At 34.9% G+C, this 16938-nt stretch overlaps 1 protein-coding gene and 1 pseudogene across 1 annotated transcript in view; both read left to right on the top strand.

Moving 5' to 3' along the window:
• The window catches only part of LOC106105862 (alpha-2C adrenergic receptor-like), a 54735-nt gene extending 40946 nt beyond the window's left edge, over positions 1-13789 (top strand). Inside the window, exons 2-3 of the mRNA XM_013286319.1 lie at positions 13402-13545; positions 13748-13789. Coding sequence (XP_013141773.1) covers positions 13402-13545; positions 13748-13789 — 186 coding nt within the window. The remainder of the gene's footprint in view (positions 1-13401; positions 13546-13747) is intronic.
• On the top strand, positions 4440-5447 carry LOC106105905 (annotated as a pseudogene).
• Positions 13790-16938: the final 3149 nt, after the last annotated feature.

Genomic DNA, 16938 nt, shown 5'->3' with positions numbered 1-16938 from the left:
TGTTTCAAAAAAGTTTATGTAATTGACCAAGTTTTGTTTGTCAAGTTTTCAGGATTTGATTGTTATTTTTTTTTTAGTTTTCGTAACCAATACTTGCTATAGTAGCTTCAAATATTACCGCTATTAGAAAGTACGAACTAAAGTAACTACGCCATTATCCCATCTAAAAACGGTAATGTTTTTCTTGGATGTCGTCCAAATCTAAAAGCTAGTTACTTAAAATGTTTACAATTTGTTTTATAGTTAAACAAGTCGGTTATAAAGTTTCAAAGTTTTTTATGTCTTAAATTATAATAAAAATCTTCAAACGTTATTTAAAAACTCAAATATATATCTATACTATTATAATAAAGCGTAAACACACACTTCTTTCTTGCCTAAGATGTCAGCAATTACAGCATATTTTTGAATAATTCTTTCTTTAATAAAAAGCCCTACACTTACGTGATGCTTTAGGTTATATATTGTCACGCTATTAAACATAGGGGGTAAATAACTTGGATAAAAACCCTAATGTGGGAAAGAGGTCATAAGTTGCTGCCAACATCAAGAAAACTAGATTGCCAAGGTTTGTCATGTCATGTCATTTTGACATTTGCAATTTATAATTTGACAAATGTAACAATAAATTCAAATTTTCATAATTCCATGCAGATGAAGCTGCACGGGAACAGCTAGTAAGTTATAAATTGTAATATCCCTGTTTTAATGAAAAATATTATCAGACTTAATTACATAAATTTTAATGAACCAATCAGTACTTATCGTAATAAAAATGCTATGTATTTATTGACTTCGATAAGTTCTTATTTGAAATTAAACATTTAAACAATTGTATCGCAATATGAACATTTTAATAACAAACAACACACTGAGTTAAAAGTATATGTTTTAGTTAGAATTAGAGCGCGCGCACACCTTTGATTAAACTATCGCACAACTGTTTAGTCGTTTGATTCCTATGAGCTTATATGGAGGTGCACACTATCCAATTTTTAGTTATGCAACTAAACAGTTAAAGGCGAAACAATCGACAATCGCACAACAGTTGTGTGATAGTTTAGTCAAATGTGTACGCCCTCTCATAGGGAAAGTCTTTGTTCATAGAATTGTAGCTCAAAATGTAACATACCCATAGTTTATAAGTGGTTTTGGCTTATGTAAATGTTTTTCAAAAGTTTTTACAGTGGTAGTGCCCGCATTAACATCTTACCACTGCAGGGCCGGCAAGCCCGGTGTAATACCACGACCACACAGAAGACAGGCGTGAAGTGGAAGCGATTCCGTGTTTCGTCTGATGAGTGTGGTGCTGGAGGCCTAATTTAAGTCCCTTTCTCTTTACCGCCCTTTTCTTATAAGGAGAGGATGGGAAGGGAAAGTGGATTTCACGGAGGAGATACATAGGAAGGGGAAATATCCTCTTTATGTGCATGTCCTCCTCTGTCGGATATGGGTAGACACCGCATTTGCAATTGCGGATGTCTATGGGCAGCGGTCGCTTCTATATTTTGTCGGATTTAGGTGGCCACTTGCTCGTTTGCCACCTTTTGTTATGAAAAAAAAAAAACATTGTTAAATATATAGTAGGTGTAATTCTTAATTAATTGCTTTAGACCGGGGATATAAATCTCTTTATATGTCTACGGTCCCAATAATAGGAATTTAAATTTAGACCGACCAAATTAATTTCAGACTCGACCGCAGTTCTCTCTCGACCTTTCATTTATAAGCAAAACAATGCACGGACTAGATTGAAATACATATGTGCAGATAAAGAATTAAATTCACTACCCACTCAGTTCTGTCGTACTGGAAACTGTCACTATAAGTACTTTAACTTAGCACGTAGGCAATGACAAGTATTCGACCTCTATTGGTAGACTAGCTGTTCCCGTGCGGCTTCACCCGCATGAAAACATTAAAATTTTATTTTATTGTTTACATGTGTCAAATTATCAATTACAAATGTCAAAATGACATCACATGATGACAACCTTGCTAACTTGATGTTGGCAGCAACTTATGGTCTCTTTCCCACATTAGGGTTTTTATACAAAAAATTAACTCTTAAGTTCAATTGTGTGAAAATATATAGCCTAAAGCGTGACGTAAGTGTAGGGCTGTTTATTAAAGAAAGAGTTATTCACAAATATGCTGTAATTGCTGACATCTTAGGCAGCAAAGAAGAGTGTGTTTACGTTTTATTATAATAGCTATATATCAAATTAAATCTTGATAACTCAATATCCTTATTTTAATGACAAAAAGTGCTATAACTTTCTTACTTTTTATATAATAAAAAAAATAACAGCGTAAGCATCGCAACAACATGTTTTTTTTTGTTCATGTGGACGAAATCGCGAGCAAACGCTAGTCAACAATTAGTCGTGACTATTTTATGTTTCTATTTCAACGTATTTTTAACGCGCGATAAAACAACGCTTGAATGCGGTTTTAATTCAACTTTGCCGCCCTGAATTAAAGTTTGATATGAAAACGGAGTGAAAAGTTCACAACTTTCACTTGTAAGTTAACTAAAAATTAATAACAAACCGAGTTAAGCTGACCCGTTGCACTTTTAGATTTAATTTTCTACTAATTTTTTATACTTTTGCGTTTTTTCAATTATATTTTCATTCACAAAGTTTACTAATTACGTCAGATTCGAATAGAAAATACATTTTTGCGGACTGCAATTTCAAAGTTATGTGTTTTTAAACTTCAATGGAACTTCTACAGTAATTAAATGTTTATTGTATCTTTATTACTCGCAATTAGGGCCTGTCCCACCACTCGCTGATGGGTTAGATAGCTTAAAAATTACGTCACTGTCAGAACGAAACTAAACCCAACGTTTCCAATACTTGTTTTACACGTATACGGATAGGCCCTTAGTATTTTTTTTTTATAATTGTGCACAATTCAATAACCAGTTAAATAAATGAGGCTAAATTAACGTTATTAGTAAGTTAATTGTAATCTCATTTTTGTTTTTTAATCTCACGCGGACGGAGTCAACGGTCAAAACCAGTTTATAATATTAAGCTTTTGTGTTAATTCTCTTTGTAATATCTATGTTTAAGAATCGAATAAACTGGCTAATAGAAGTACAAACAAAACTAAAACTGTAATAGGACAATCAAGGAAGCCAATCACGAAGTAACGCTGGAGAGTGCAAATTGCATCGCAAAAATTTTCCAACTCGATTTACTAATTGCCGTATTCATAGTGCACGGACACGTTATATCAGCTAGTAATTTGAAAGCAATCTAAGACTATAGATAAGGTTCATATGTTGATCGATGTATTGAAATTATTTATTGTCAAAATGTAATGGTTATTTAGTCTGCATTTTTTTAGAAATCTAAATTAAAAGACTCTCTTAGTGGCCACTTAATGATTAAAAGTGCGGGTTAATGTTTAAAAGATTATCTATTTCTAGCCAAACCTTTAAATTTCTAATGAAATTTAAATTTCCGTATGTTACATATGGAAAAACTTACTCACTTACTTACTGCGTTGGCGCAGCGACCGTAAGTGGGTCTTGGTCATGAGAGAGCGAAAGTTTAGATGGATGTTTGTTACAGTTTACCATCTAAACGGCTGAACGGATCTCGATGAAATTTGGTATAGATTTAGAGCATAGTCTGGAAGAACACATATGCTACTTACTTACGGAGTCGCGGGCGAAAGCTAGTTTTAGTATAAAATTGTTTGCGGATGAAACAGGATTGTTTACAGCAGGCGGACCAATGATAAGCATATTAAACATTTCTGTCACGTTGATACGTAAATTTCTCTATCTCTCTTCTATGGGGATCTAGTCCAATGAGATAACATACTTGAGTGCTTTTTAGGACATTTTAGCCATGTTTATTTCTGATAATAACATATGTAATCTCTCGCAGACATATTTTAATATGTGCACTATCGTACTGAAATTTTAAAGATTAAAGATTACGTTTAGTATCAAAAGTCACAAAAACAATTGAATCATAGCATGACTTTGATTACGGATTCTGAGTTTCCGCAGTATCACCTATAATGCTGTCTCTTTTACTCTTTTTGGAAAGAACAGAGATAATACAACATACGTATAGTAACTTCAAGGTCAAATCGACGACCCGTCGACAGTATAACTAGTTTGAAAATGGATCGTGTTTCCATTATCCCTTACTCAATACGCAGAATTGTCGTGTTAAGTGTATTTTATTTCGAAAAATAAATACATATAAAACTGTATAAAATGTAAGTATAATATATTTCTTTCTCTTATAATATATTTATACAATCTTTAAAAGACAATTCCATCGCTAGTAAAATGTATTCTCTAATACATTTTTTTCAAGGTTGCATTTAATTCTTCATTATTTAAAAATAAATAAAAAAATTGAAAAGCTAAATTCCGTTTGCAGTTTAACTTTGACCGGTGACCAATCATGGTGAAGGCAAGGAAATACGTTGTTAAAAAACTACTTCAAAGGAGTACCTAAACGGGAAGACTTCGAAATCGTAGAATATGAACTTCCTCTTTGAAAAATGAAGAGATCCTACTTAAAACCGAATGGCTCAGTGTGGACCCGTACCAACGTGCGTACAATAATGATAATAAGGTACCTTACGATCAGTTTGGGTGCCAAGTTGGAGTTGTACAGGAAAGTAAGAATCCTAAGTTCCCTGTTGGCACAAGAGTAGTAACACATATAGGTTGGTGTGATTATACAATCGCTAAAGATGGAGTCCAAAGTGGGCCTGTTAACCGTATTTATGCCCTACCAAATATGAAAGGTCTTTCTCCATCTTTAGGAGTAGGTGCGGTAGGCATGCCAGGTGTAACTGCCTACTTTGGTTTTCTTGATATTTGTAAACCAAAAGCTGGTGAAACAGTTGTAGTGACTGGGGCTGCTGGAGCAGTGGGTTCACTTGTAGGACAAATCGCTAAGATTAAAGGTTGCAAAGTAATCGGTTTTGCTGGATCCGATGACAAAGTGGAATGGCTGGAGAAAGAACTTGGTTTTGATAAAGCTTTGAACTATAAAACCGTGGACATCTTTAAGGCTCTTAAGGAAGCAGCTCCCGAAGGTATAGATTGCTACTTTGATAATGTTGGCGGGGAAATAAGTACTATTATAATTAATCAAATGAACAAACATGGAAGAATAGCGGCATGTGGTTGTATTAGCGCGTACAACGAAGATATAACGAAGATGCCAAAAGCAACTATCTTTTTACCAAAATTCATATCCCAAGAGCTAACAATGAGCGGCTTCTTCGTCTGGAACTGCTACGATAGGTGGCACGAAGCGTTCCCTCCTCTTGTAGAATGGATTAAAACTGGACAGTTGAAGGCTGTTGAACATGTAACAGTAGGCTTTGAAAACGTTTTTGATGCATTCATCGGAATGCTTGCTGGTGAAAATAAAGGAAAAGCCGTTGTGAAGATCTAATCAAGTAATAAATTAAAATTTCATTTTGTTTCATTATTAGGATGTTTCCTGTTGGGCCGATCGGTCCACTGATCTTTCCAGCTTATGCGAACTTTTTTCCGATTAAGATTGTATTAATTCAATCGGCCCAATGGGAAAAAAATCTCATTGGATAGATTAATCGGTGGGTTGATGGGCCGTACGGGAAATACCAAATTAATTGAATAGTTGTTTGTATTTATTATTATTTTTTATATTAGCTGTTAGTGATGTGTCTACATTTTACAGATTTTTGTTAAGAATGTGATTTTTTTATAATAAAATAAAATGAACAATAACTTTGTTTTTTACATTTCACTCGACAACTTAAATGGTAAAGTAAAAAGAAAAGCTGGATAATTAAGGGCTGTAAAACCAATATCGTTATTGTTACATCTGCGTAATATAAAATTCCCGCGTGTTTTAGCTACCTTCCAGTCAGTCCTGTCAAAATTGGTCCAGCCGTTTCTAAGACTACTCGGAACAATTTTTTTTAACACTTTGTGTCAGCAACGCAAATTATCCTCACGAAATCGGGAATTTTCTTTTGTTTATACATATAGATAATCCAATTTTATTACATTTATTTACTTTATGTACAGATATGATAACAAAAGGTATACTGAAACCATAAACTACAAAATTTTCACTGTTTCGAATAAACTATGATTATTCAAAAAAAACTAATCTTACTAATATTATAAATGCGAAAGTTTAGATGGATGGATGGATGGATGGATGTTTGTTAGCGTTTGTAGCCTAAGCGGCTGAACGGATCTCTATGAAATTTGGCACAGGTTTAGAGCATAGTCTAGAAGAACACATAGGCTACTTTTTATCCCGGGAATAGTTACGGTTCCCGTGGGATTCATTAATTTAGTTTTTTAATGTTCACTCGATCATTCTGCAACAGTTCAACATATCTTATTGAAATTTGGCACAGATATAAAACAAAGTCTGGAGTACATATGGGATAAGCTTCATCCCAGAGAAATGTCCGGTTCCCGAGGGATACGTAGCTTTTTTTAATTTATATAGTTCGTATGTTTTCTAATACCACGCGGACGAAGTCGCGGGCAACAGTTCGTTATAAATAAGTATGAAATGTATTACTCGTATAATATAATACGAAATGTGTACGAAATGTTATATTTGTACTTTTAGTTTTATATTTCTATTTTCCCCGTAAGAAGAATTTTGGTATTCCGTTTAGAGGTAAAATAGTAAAGTAGTTGCTTGCTTATGACGTATTTTCAGTAAATTCCCGTATTCCTGAATAAATTGGCGACGCGCCGCCATGCCGACAAACGTCGGGGTACGCCGGGGAAATCTACGCAAGGATATAAGGTGGGAACACACAGGGGGCAAAAGAATTGAAATATTACTATTTATAAAAATAAAAAGTACATATTTATGTTGATCTTTAGACTGTATCTTTCAAAATATAATAAAATTTACCATTATTCTCAATTTATTTTTTTATTAATATTATAATAAAAATAATATAATAATAGACATTACTGTCTCTTTCTCTCTTATCTGTACTAATATTTTTATCTCAGAAAATATTTGTATTTTTGTATGTATTGGTATAATTCCAAAATTACTGGGCCGATTTTGAAAATTCCTTCACCATTAAAAGCTACGTTATCACTGAGTAGTTAACATAGTTTTCATTTTTATTTTTTTACTTTCACGCAGGTGAAATCGCCAGTAACCTAATTGTTCCTATTCAGTGAGTACGTTCTAATCTACAGGTCACAGAAGTACTCATGTAATTACATAATCTATACTATTATAATAAAGCGTAAACACACACTTCTTTGTTGCCTAAGATTTCAGCAGTTACAGCATATTTTTAAATAATCATTTTTTTCATCAAAAGCCCTACAGTTACGTCATGCTTTAGGCTATATATTTTCACGCCATTAAACTTAGGGGGTAGATATTTTGAATAATGTACGAGACCATAAGTTGCTGCCAACATCAAGTAAGAGAGATTGCTAAGGTTTGTCATGTCATGTCATGTCATTTTGACATTTGTAATTGGTAATTTGACAAATGTAAACAATAAAATAAAATTTTTCATAATGTCATGCGGATGAAGCCGCGCGGGAACAGCTAGTAATTAAATATTCTTATATCTTTGTATGTCTTCAACTGAATCGTTTTGTATTTGGTTCATTTTATTCGCGTCGATAGGAATTTATTTGACGTGTCGCCGAGAGACGCGACGCTAGCGACGCGACGCGGGCGCGACGTGAAACCAACCAATGCTTTATCAAATTCAATTCACTTCATTGAGACACCACCTTTATTACAATTTGTGTACTACAAAAGACATGACATGAACAAATTCAAACACGGCTTACTAAAACTAAATGTGAATTTTGATAATTAAGAGCGTGCGCACACCTGAAACTATCGCACAACGGTTGTGCGATTGTCGATTATTTCACAGTCAATTCAACTGTTTATTGGAACAACTAAAAATAGCAGTGTGCCACCTCCGTATAAGCTCATAGCGAGAATCAAAGCGAGACTAAACAGTTTAGCGATAGTTTAGTTTCAGGTTTCAAGCTCTTTTGAACGCTAAACTCCATTTTTGTTCAACTATGAAAAGATTTAACCGCATTGCAACCGGGTGTTAGCTCGTGCCAGTCGCTGGTATGCCAGTTACTGTCGCGTTTCACTGGCACGTGAATTTCCTTCATTTATGTTTGCTTTAACTTCCAACAAAATATTGTCTCAAGGCTTGCCTTCTTTGACATCGAAGTTGAACATAAAATAGTTTGTTCAAGTTGTGAACTTAGCAATAAAGCACGAATAAGTTGAGCCGAGTTTGCTTGTCGCGCACTTCTTGCTTAATTCGCCCGCCGGCCATTTGTCTGTAGAAATGTTGTTTTTGCATTCGAACATTGTTTTGCACTCGCTCTACAATATATTCTTCGTTTAATTTTTAGCGGTAATTGTTTTAATTTAATTGGTAAATTGAAATTATTCAATACTAACTGTTGCTCGCACGACATAAACATGCTGGGGACATAAACCTGAAAGTTTTAAGAATGAATGTGGATGGCTACAAAGGAAGAGGAAGACCAAAGAAAGTATGGATTGTGTGAAAGCTAAGAAAGATATACTTAAGAAAAGAGTGGATTCAGATATGACAGCTGATAGAGATGTATGGAGCAGCACATACTGTGCCGACCCTCCATAAGGGATAAGGGCAAGTTGATGATGGTGATGACCTATCCATCCATCTATTTCTACGTCTACCTCTACCGGTGTACCTCCACATAACTAACCTCCTTGTTGCATGCGATTCATCCCTCATAACATGCTTATACCATGCTAACTTTTTCTGATACTTTGTTATTTCTCTAATAAAAATTCGTACACGAAAATAATAGATATAAATGTTTATGCTTTAGCCATTTCGACTCAATACCATTCAAAGTAGTAAAATAATCTTTATTGATACTGAGGAATAAGAAGCTGTGATAGGGTTGCCACTTCGAGTTTGACCTGATTTCTGTACTGTGAGTTCTGTATGTTAGTTTATTTGTGTCTGTAGCCATAAGTGCTTACCCTATTTTCACTAGAGAAGTCTCATTGGATTTGTATTCTTCCCCAAAATGTCTTAACATTAAAGGCAGTATAGTTTTTTTGGTTTTTTAATCAACAAATAGTGTGTTTTTCAAATCAAGTGGTAATTTTTCGGCCTCTTATTTGGGTATGTTTTTCTCTAAGTTGGCAGCCCTAAGTCTGTAGCATTTCGAGGAAATTGCTTCTGAGTTGCGGCGAAACTGCAAAACTGCAGTAAACGTGATGTGGCGATCGCAGAACGAGTTTACTGTTATGAGACGATTAAAGTCCTTCTAAATTCCGGATACGGCTTATGTGTTATAAACTAATAAACTACGCTATTTGCAATAACTCACGATATACGGGGTTTTAAGATTTATTTTATAAATCAGCATCATCTCCCCTGCCTTATCCTACTCCCGTAAGGTCGGCGCACCGGGTTTTCGTCCTCCAAAGCATTCTATCATCCGACATCTCAGTCGTCACTCCCTTCATCATGTCACCTTTCACGCAATCCATCCATCTCTTTCTAGGTCTACCTCTACCGATGTACCCCTCCACATTCATAACTAACATCCTTCTAAATAAAAACAAAATAATAAAAAACTGACTCAGACTCTAATATATAACAGCGCCATCTATTGGTTGCGGAATAAAGCAAAGATTTTAAATTTTTAAATATATGTTGCAATTAAAAAGTTACAGCGAATGTTTTTTAACTCAATTTTCGCAATTTAAAAATATTTTTCTCAGTTCTCTAACTTTAACAAAACGATTTCTATAAAATTTGCTAACTTTGTCAGTTTTATTTTATTTTGGTTTGTGTTTATAACGCATAATAGCAGCAAAGTGTGTTAAAACAATAAACCGTATGAATGAGGTGAGTCGCGTGTGCACAGTACAATGAAATTACAATGTATTTAACGAGTGTTTTGAGTACTAATGGCCCGGCCATGTTTTGGTACGATAACTTGAAATGCATTTCCGAACTACGATTGAGATGCACTCCGTAACTTACCAAGTTTATACTAATGAGTTAGGTAACGATAAAATAAGTGGAAATTTCGGCAACCCAGCATTAGTCACCTGCACACTGTCCATTAAATTGAAAAGGGACGGACTACCCTTATTTATTGTACAACTAGCTGTTCCCATGCGACTTCATCCGCATAAAATTATGAAAATTTTGTTTTATTATTTACAAGTATCAAATTATCAATTTTAAATGTCAAAATGACTATGGCAACCTTGCGTCCTTGATGTTGGCAGTAACTTATGGTCTCTTTCCCACATTAGGGTTTTTATCCAAAATATTTACCCCTAAGTTTAATGGCGTGAAAATATGTAGCCTAAAGCGTGAAGTAAGTGTAGGGCTTTTTATTAAAAAAAGAATTATTCAAAAATATGCTGTAGTTGCCGACGTCTTAGGCAACAAAGAAGTGTGTGTTTACGCTTTATTATAATAGTATAGATAAGTAACAATATTAATTTCCTAGATACGGCCCATTTTACTCCGAATACCAACTTCCATTAACAATTTGGATTGGATCGTGAGATGATTTATTGTTGGAATGTGTCCGTTTAGAAAATGTTACAAGAAATTTCTTAATTCAACTAAAATTAGCTGTGAATTCCTGCAAAGCAAGTTGACCATAGTTGTGTCTTTTATTTTAGAGCAATAATCAATGTACAGTTGGGGAATCTCGCGGTGTTACAACTTAAAATCTACAGTCCTTTAAACATTTTTAAACAACGTAGACAAGAATTAAAAAAAAAGAAAAAACTTTCGGATTCACTAAGATCAATCGAATATTTACTTTTTAAAATATCACTTATTTATTTACTAGCTTACACCCGCGACTGCGAGCGCATAGAATAAAAAAAAACTCAGTTGTCTATATGTTCTTCCAGACTATCCTCTACATCTATGCCAAATTTTATCGGGTTCCCTTCAGACATTTAGACAACCTTTAACAAATATTAATCTTCCAAACTATCGCATTTATAATATTAGTAAGATAAGAAGTACGGAATACATAGTACACATATCTGGTCTGATCGAATTTCTGAAACTGCATTAATATTCTGTCATCCATTTAATTTCATTTCCGTAGCCAAGATCTATCCAAGTTTCGAGTTATTGGCACGCATTGCGTTCCCGATTTGTTCCAGATTCGTGGCGGATATAAACTGATCGTAAAACTAAACCCAAGTCGCTTCTATATCCACTGCAATTCTGCAACGAATCGATTCACTTTGAATTGCTATTATTTCCAGGTAGTTAATTTTTTTATTTTTATGGGCGGCTTGGTGCCGCCCTCTCGTTCCCCCTAACATATTTGTGGGAAAGGGAGATTGGGTGCGGGTGGGAACTATTTATTTATAAATATTTCCTCTTTCAAAAATCTTCTTTAGCTTAGTTTCTGAGATGACAGATGATGGAGTTATTTGGAGGACGAAAAGCCGGTGCGCCGACCCTAAGGGCATAAGTAGGTGATGATGGCGCTTGACTACTATCCCTGATGTTAAGTGAGGATGTTATCGAAAGATGTTACATGCTACCTTAATAAATACTTATCCACTCTCTCGAAGACCCCTAAGTCATATTTTTACGGATAATCTGATTCTAGCAACCTGTTCCCCTTGTAGCACGCACAAGGAACAAACTCGATCGCATTTCGTAATCAGTGTTATCTTTTTAAATTAACTAAAAAAAAAACGGACTGACTCTAATATAATACTCGATAAACTTGAAAAAATAATTAAGAATTTAAAAATTAAAGTAACGACGAGTGGGATTTGAACTCGGCTTGGTTCATATTTTTATTTTTTGCAGCTACAGGTGTTTTGTGCTGATAATATGACACTGCGGAGAAGAAGACGAATTGAACGACACCTCAAACATTAAAATCGGTTTACTCGTTTAGGCTGTAGGCCATTACAATGGAATCAACAAACCCACATNGACTCCAAAAATTAAACAAAAAAATGGGACCCACCTGCAAGCATTACCTTTCGGATAGAAAAAGAATTATCCAAATCGGTCCACTAGCGGTGGAGTTATGCCGTAACACACATAAAAAAAAATAAAAAAAAAATAACATACCGTCGAATTGAATACCTCCTTCTTTTGGGAAGTCGGTCAATAAAAAACAAACATATGATACATACGCGAAAAGCATTACCCTCTTTACGAGTACGTTTAAAGGGCACGAATTTAAGAAAGAGTTCAAAGATTAAAGAATGGTTCAAAGATTAAAAAAATGATTCAAAGATTAAAAAATGGTTCAAAGATTAAAAATGGATCATAGATTAAAAAAGGGTTCAAAGAATAAAAAATACAGTTTGCATAAATATATAAATATAATAGAACCGTACTGCCAAAATGATGAATGTCAACCTATATATGCAATACTTATCGGAAACGGGAACAAGCGTTTATAAATATATCACATGTATTTCTAAATGTCAAAACGCAGTATCCATCAATACCGTATATCAATCACGTGAACTAAACGATAAGTTCACGTGTGTTCGCGTATTGAAAATAGAATCTCACGTCATAAATATAAAACGGAGATAGCTTGTCGAGATTTTACACTTAGCACGGAACCTGTTGCCAAAGTAAATGTCTTGAAAGATGTAACATAAATACTTCAATACAGAGAGATATTTTTACACCGTTTGCATACTAGAAAATTGCTAAAACTCATGAGACGTTTAACAACCGCTTAAGTAAATAATAATGGACTTACTAAACGTGAATTTACACACCTTTGACTAAACAATATCAAAACAGTTTAGTCGCGCTTTACTTTTTATGAGCTTATATGGAGCTTATATACTTATGGAGGAGACACACTAGTCGATTTTTTGTTGTGCAACTAAAAAGTTAAATGGGCTCCAAAACAATCGACAATCGCACAACAGTTTCGCGATAGTTTAGTGAAAAGTTTGCCCGCTCTTAGTCTAAACTACTAGTATTTTAATTTTATTACATTACTAGCTGTTGCTCCTGACTTCGCCTGTGAAATAAAAAATAACAAAAAACGGTCTATGTTACTCACTGATAACGTATAGTTGTTTAGTGGTGACAGAATTTTTAAAATCGTCCCAGTAGTTTTTGAGTTATTTCAATACATACAAAAATTCAAATATTTCCTCTTTATAACATTATAGTAAAGATTACAACGACGAGTACATTAAACGAATAAACGTAGTAAGTTAACAAAGTACTGACTTAGTAAGTAAGTAACTAAGTAAGAAAGTCATGCAGATATAGCCATGCAATAGATAATTACAAAAATGTATACAAATTCTTATAGTCCTAAATTGATTCTTTATTCTGCAGGCGGTGGACTACCTTAAGAAACGCACTCCAGCCCGAGCTGCACTTATGATAGCGGCGGTGTGGCTGATGAGTGCGCTGGTCTGCATCCCGCCGCTGCTTGGATGGAGAGTCACCAGGCCACCTGAACAGTTCCCACAGTGCAAGGTAAGTTACTAGCTATACTTCTATACTAATATAATAAAGCGTAAACACATTACTTCGTCGAGTTGGATGTCAGCAATCACAGCATTTTTTTTTTTAATAATTATTTCTTTAATTCAAAAATCCCTACTCTTACGACACCAGCAAATAAAACGCCACAAGTGGTTATGGATTGGATGATTATGGTTCCCTGTCACATTCCCAGGGAGGCCCTGGATTGGGTCCCACAAGGAACAAGAAAGCATGACCAATAAACAAACTTGGCGGCGTTTAGTGGCGGCCGACTTGAAGGCAATCGGGCTGTCATGACCCGAAACAAATTGCAGAGCCCAGGATAGAGCGAGCTGGCGGCTCGCATTCATAAAAATCAGCATTTAGTTACTCTCCGCATGACCTACAACGATATGGCAGTTGGCAATTTTGGTAACTTACAATGTCTTGAAAGCGTCATATTTTGACCAATAGAGCGGTAACTGCATTGGTGATGTCGGCATTTTCATAAATTCGAAATTCCAGGAAATGTCACTAAAATGTTATTAAAAAGGAAACATTTGTATGTCATTATGTATTGAAATAACTCAAAAACTACTGGGCCAATTTTAAAGATTCGCCGTTAGAAAGGTTATTTATCTGTGAGTAACATACGCTATGTGTTCTTTATTATTTTTTTAATATCACGGGGATGAAGTCGCGAGCAATATAGTATTGTTATGCTTGCTAAAGACAGTATAAATATTTAGTTTACTTTAAAGTATAAACCATGCTAAGGTGTGGATACCGTTGACTAAACTATATGCAGGTGATTGTCAATTGTCTCGCAGCCAATTCATTGGTTTAGCACAACTAAAATTCGAGTAGTGTTGCACAGTCCTTGTGCGTGACTAAACAATTGTGCGATTGTCGATTGTCAAAAGCAATCTGATAATTATGAGAAGAATGGTGCATCATTGTGGTGTAAATATTCAACCAGGTTCACTCAAAACCGCCGGCTACCCGTTATGAGTAAAGTTGTACACTCAGCATTTCACTGGAAACGCTTTATAATTTCATTCCGACTATACCTCGTTACTCTCGTATCTAAATGTGGAACAGATGGAATGACACGCCTGAAATATGCATACTCTGTTCAGTTGGAACTTGCGTTACTAATTATCATACTTCAAACTAATATTATAAATGCGAAAATTTAGATGGATGTATATTTCTGCATCGGTTCAAAATATCTTATTGAAATTTGGCACAGATACAAAACAAAGTCTGGAGTACAGGATAAGGTTCATCCCCGAAAAATGCATGGTTCCCGAAGGATACGTAGTTTTTTGTTATTTATATAGTTTTTATTTTCTAATACCACGCAGACGAAGTCGCGGGCAACAGCTACAGTTACATAAACAGATGCTCAGTGTACGTGTCTGATATTCAAAGGGCTCTTTTAATGTTTTAATGAATACTTTGAGTTATATTGACAAATAAAATAATATAGGTTATAATACACTTCTTTACAAATTCAACACACATTTTAATAAACTCTCTTAAATTAAAGATCGATAATGGATCCCTTCAATAGCACCTTTGACCTTTTTTTATCGCAAATGAATCCTGGTTCGAATAATGAAGGTCTTTTATAGCTTCGGTCGGGATATTTAATTCCTTTTACAGACGATACGGACCACCTTTCACATATATTAAATTGGACTGGAACATCGGTGGCTCAGTGGTTTAAGCACTTGACTTGTAATCTACAGGTCTTGGGTTCGAATCCCGCCGTACCAATGTTATGTAGTCACATGTAGTGTCCTAGCATCATTTAGTATTACCATCATATTCGAAAATCTCAACCCAGAATGTAACAGATGTTGTAACATGAACAGTCTAAGCAAAAACCGCCCAAAGTTGGATCAGAGTCGCACGGCTTTAGAGAAATCATTCGCAGCACAATGTACACATTAGTATAACTTGCAGAGCAGTACTGCAGTACTGCTATTGTTTGAAAGCTTATTTACTGACATAGTGTTATTCAAACTCATTGTCCTACTGATCTGCGACTCTGTCTTGAGTGTGAAGCATTTCGGTACAGTCGAGATAACTAGTGTTGTTCCACCTTAAAAGCTAAATCGTTTGAGAATTTTTTAAATGGGACGCGGAACAAAAATTAATACAATGCAGCTGATAAATGTGTCAGATGTTTGGAGTAGGGTTGTAACGGAGGCCATTTTGACAGAAGCGGATGCGGATGCGTAGGCGAAGGGTTTAACCTCTGCAGAAACGGAGAAGGAAGAGAAAGGAAGAAAAATACAGAATAGTACATAATTACAAGATACAGTATATATAAGATACAATTATAATTAGTTGACCTAGCACGCCCAGGCGCGCTGCATAAACGATACCTAATCGCCATACTCGCGTTAATGACGTAAATTAAACTCCGTTATAACTCCACATAAGAAATAACAGATGCGGAGTTAATATTTCTAGCGGAAGTTCCGCACTTGCGGATGCGGAAGCGAAGTTCCGTTACAACCTTAGTTTGGAGTAGCACATACTGTGCCGACCCTCTATATGGACAAGGGCAAGTTGATGAAAGAAATTATAACGACTCTTAGATTCTATGTTTCAATTTCGAAGCGAATATAAGATCCGTTTCATTATTCTGTAGTTGTATCTTAAATCTGCGCCAAGTATTTTCCACGCCATAAATCATTAAAGCAATTATAAATTAACACAGAATTGTATATACATTCGCAGTTATTCCGCATTTAATTTCACAAAATTCTACGAGCTAACGACGCATGGCATTTGGCAAAAGCAACTTTAATAACGGTTCGCTAAAATTAAAATATAGAGGGCGCTGTTCTTAATTATTTGTTTCCAAGCTAATTTTCCTTTAAATAATTTCACTTCCTTAAGAATATTAGATTTAATGATCCGATCTTCGATAGCCAATCTGCTTTGTATCGTAATTCATTTCAGTCCTTAGCATTATGTTAAACGGAATTGCGTAATATTTATGTAATAATTAGCCTTTGCTTGTGTGGAATTAAAAAAAAAGTAGCCTTTGTGTTTTTCCAGACTATCCTCTACATCTATGCCAAATTATATCAAGATTCGTTCAGCAGTTTAGGCTACAAATTCTAACGAACATCCATCCATCTAAACATTCGCATTTATAACATTTGTAAGATAGTGGTCTCTCACGATTTCGTCAGTCGATACATTAAAAAACTTTTAAGTAATCTTACTAATATTATAAATGCAAAAGTTTAGATGGATGGATGGGTGTTAGTTAGAGTTTGTAGCCTAAACGGCTGAAGGAATCTTGATGAAACTTGGCATAGATGTAGAGGATAGCCTGGAAGAACACATAGGCTACAAGCTTTTTTTTTATAACATGAGGTG

This window comes from Papilio polytes, unplaced genomic scaffold, assembly GCF_000836215.1.
Source record: "Papilio polytes unplaced genomic scaffold, Ppol_1.0 DF822622.1, whole genome shotgun sequence".
Taxonomy (NCBI): Eukaryota; Metazoa; Arthropoda; class Insecta; order Lepidoptera; family Papilionidae; genus Papilio; species Papilio polytes.
The sequence above is the reverse complement of the archived record's forward strand: the minus strand, read 5'-3'. Positions and strand labels throughout refer to the sequence as shown.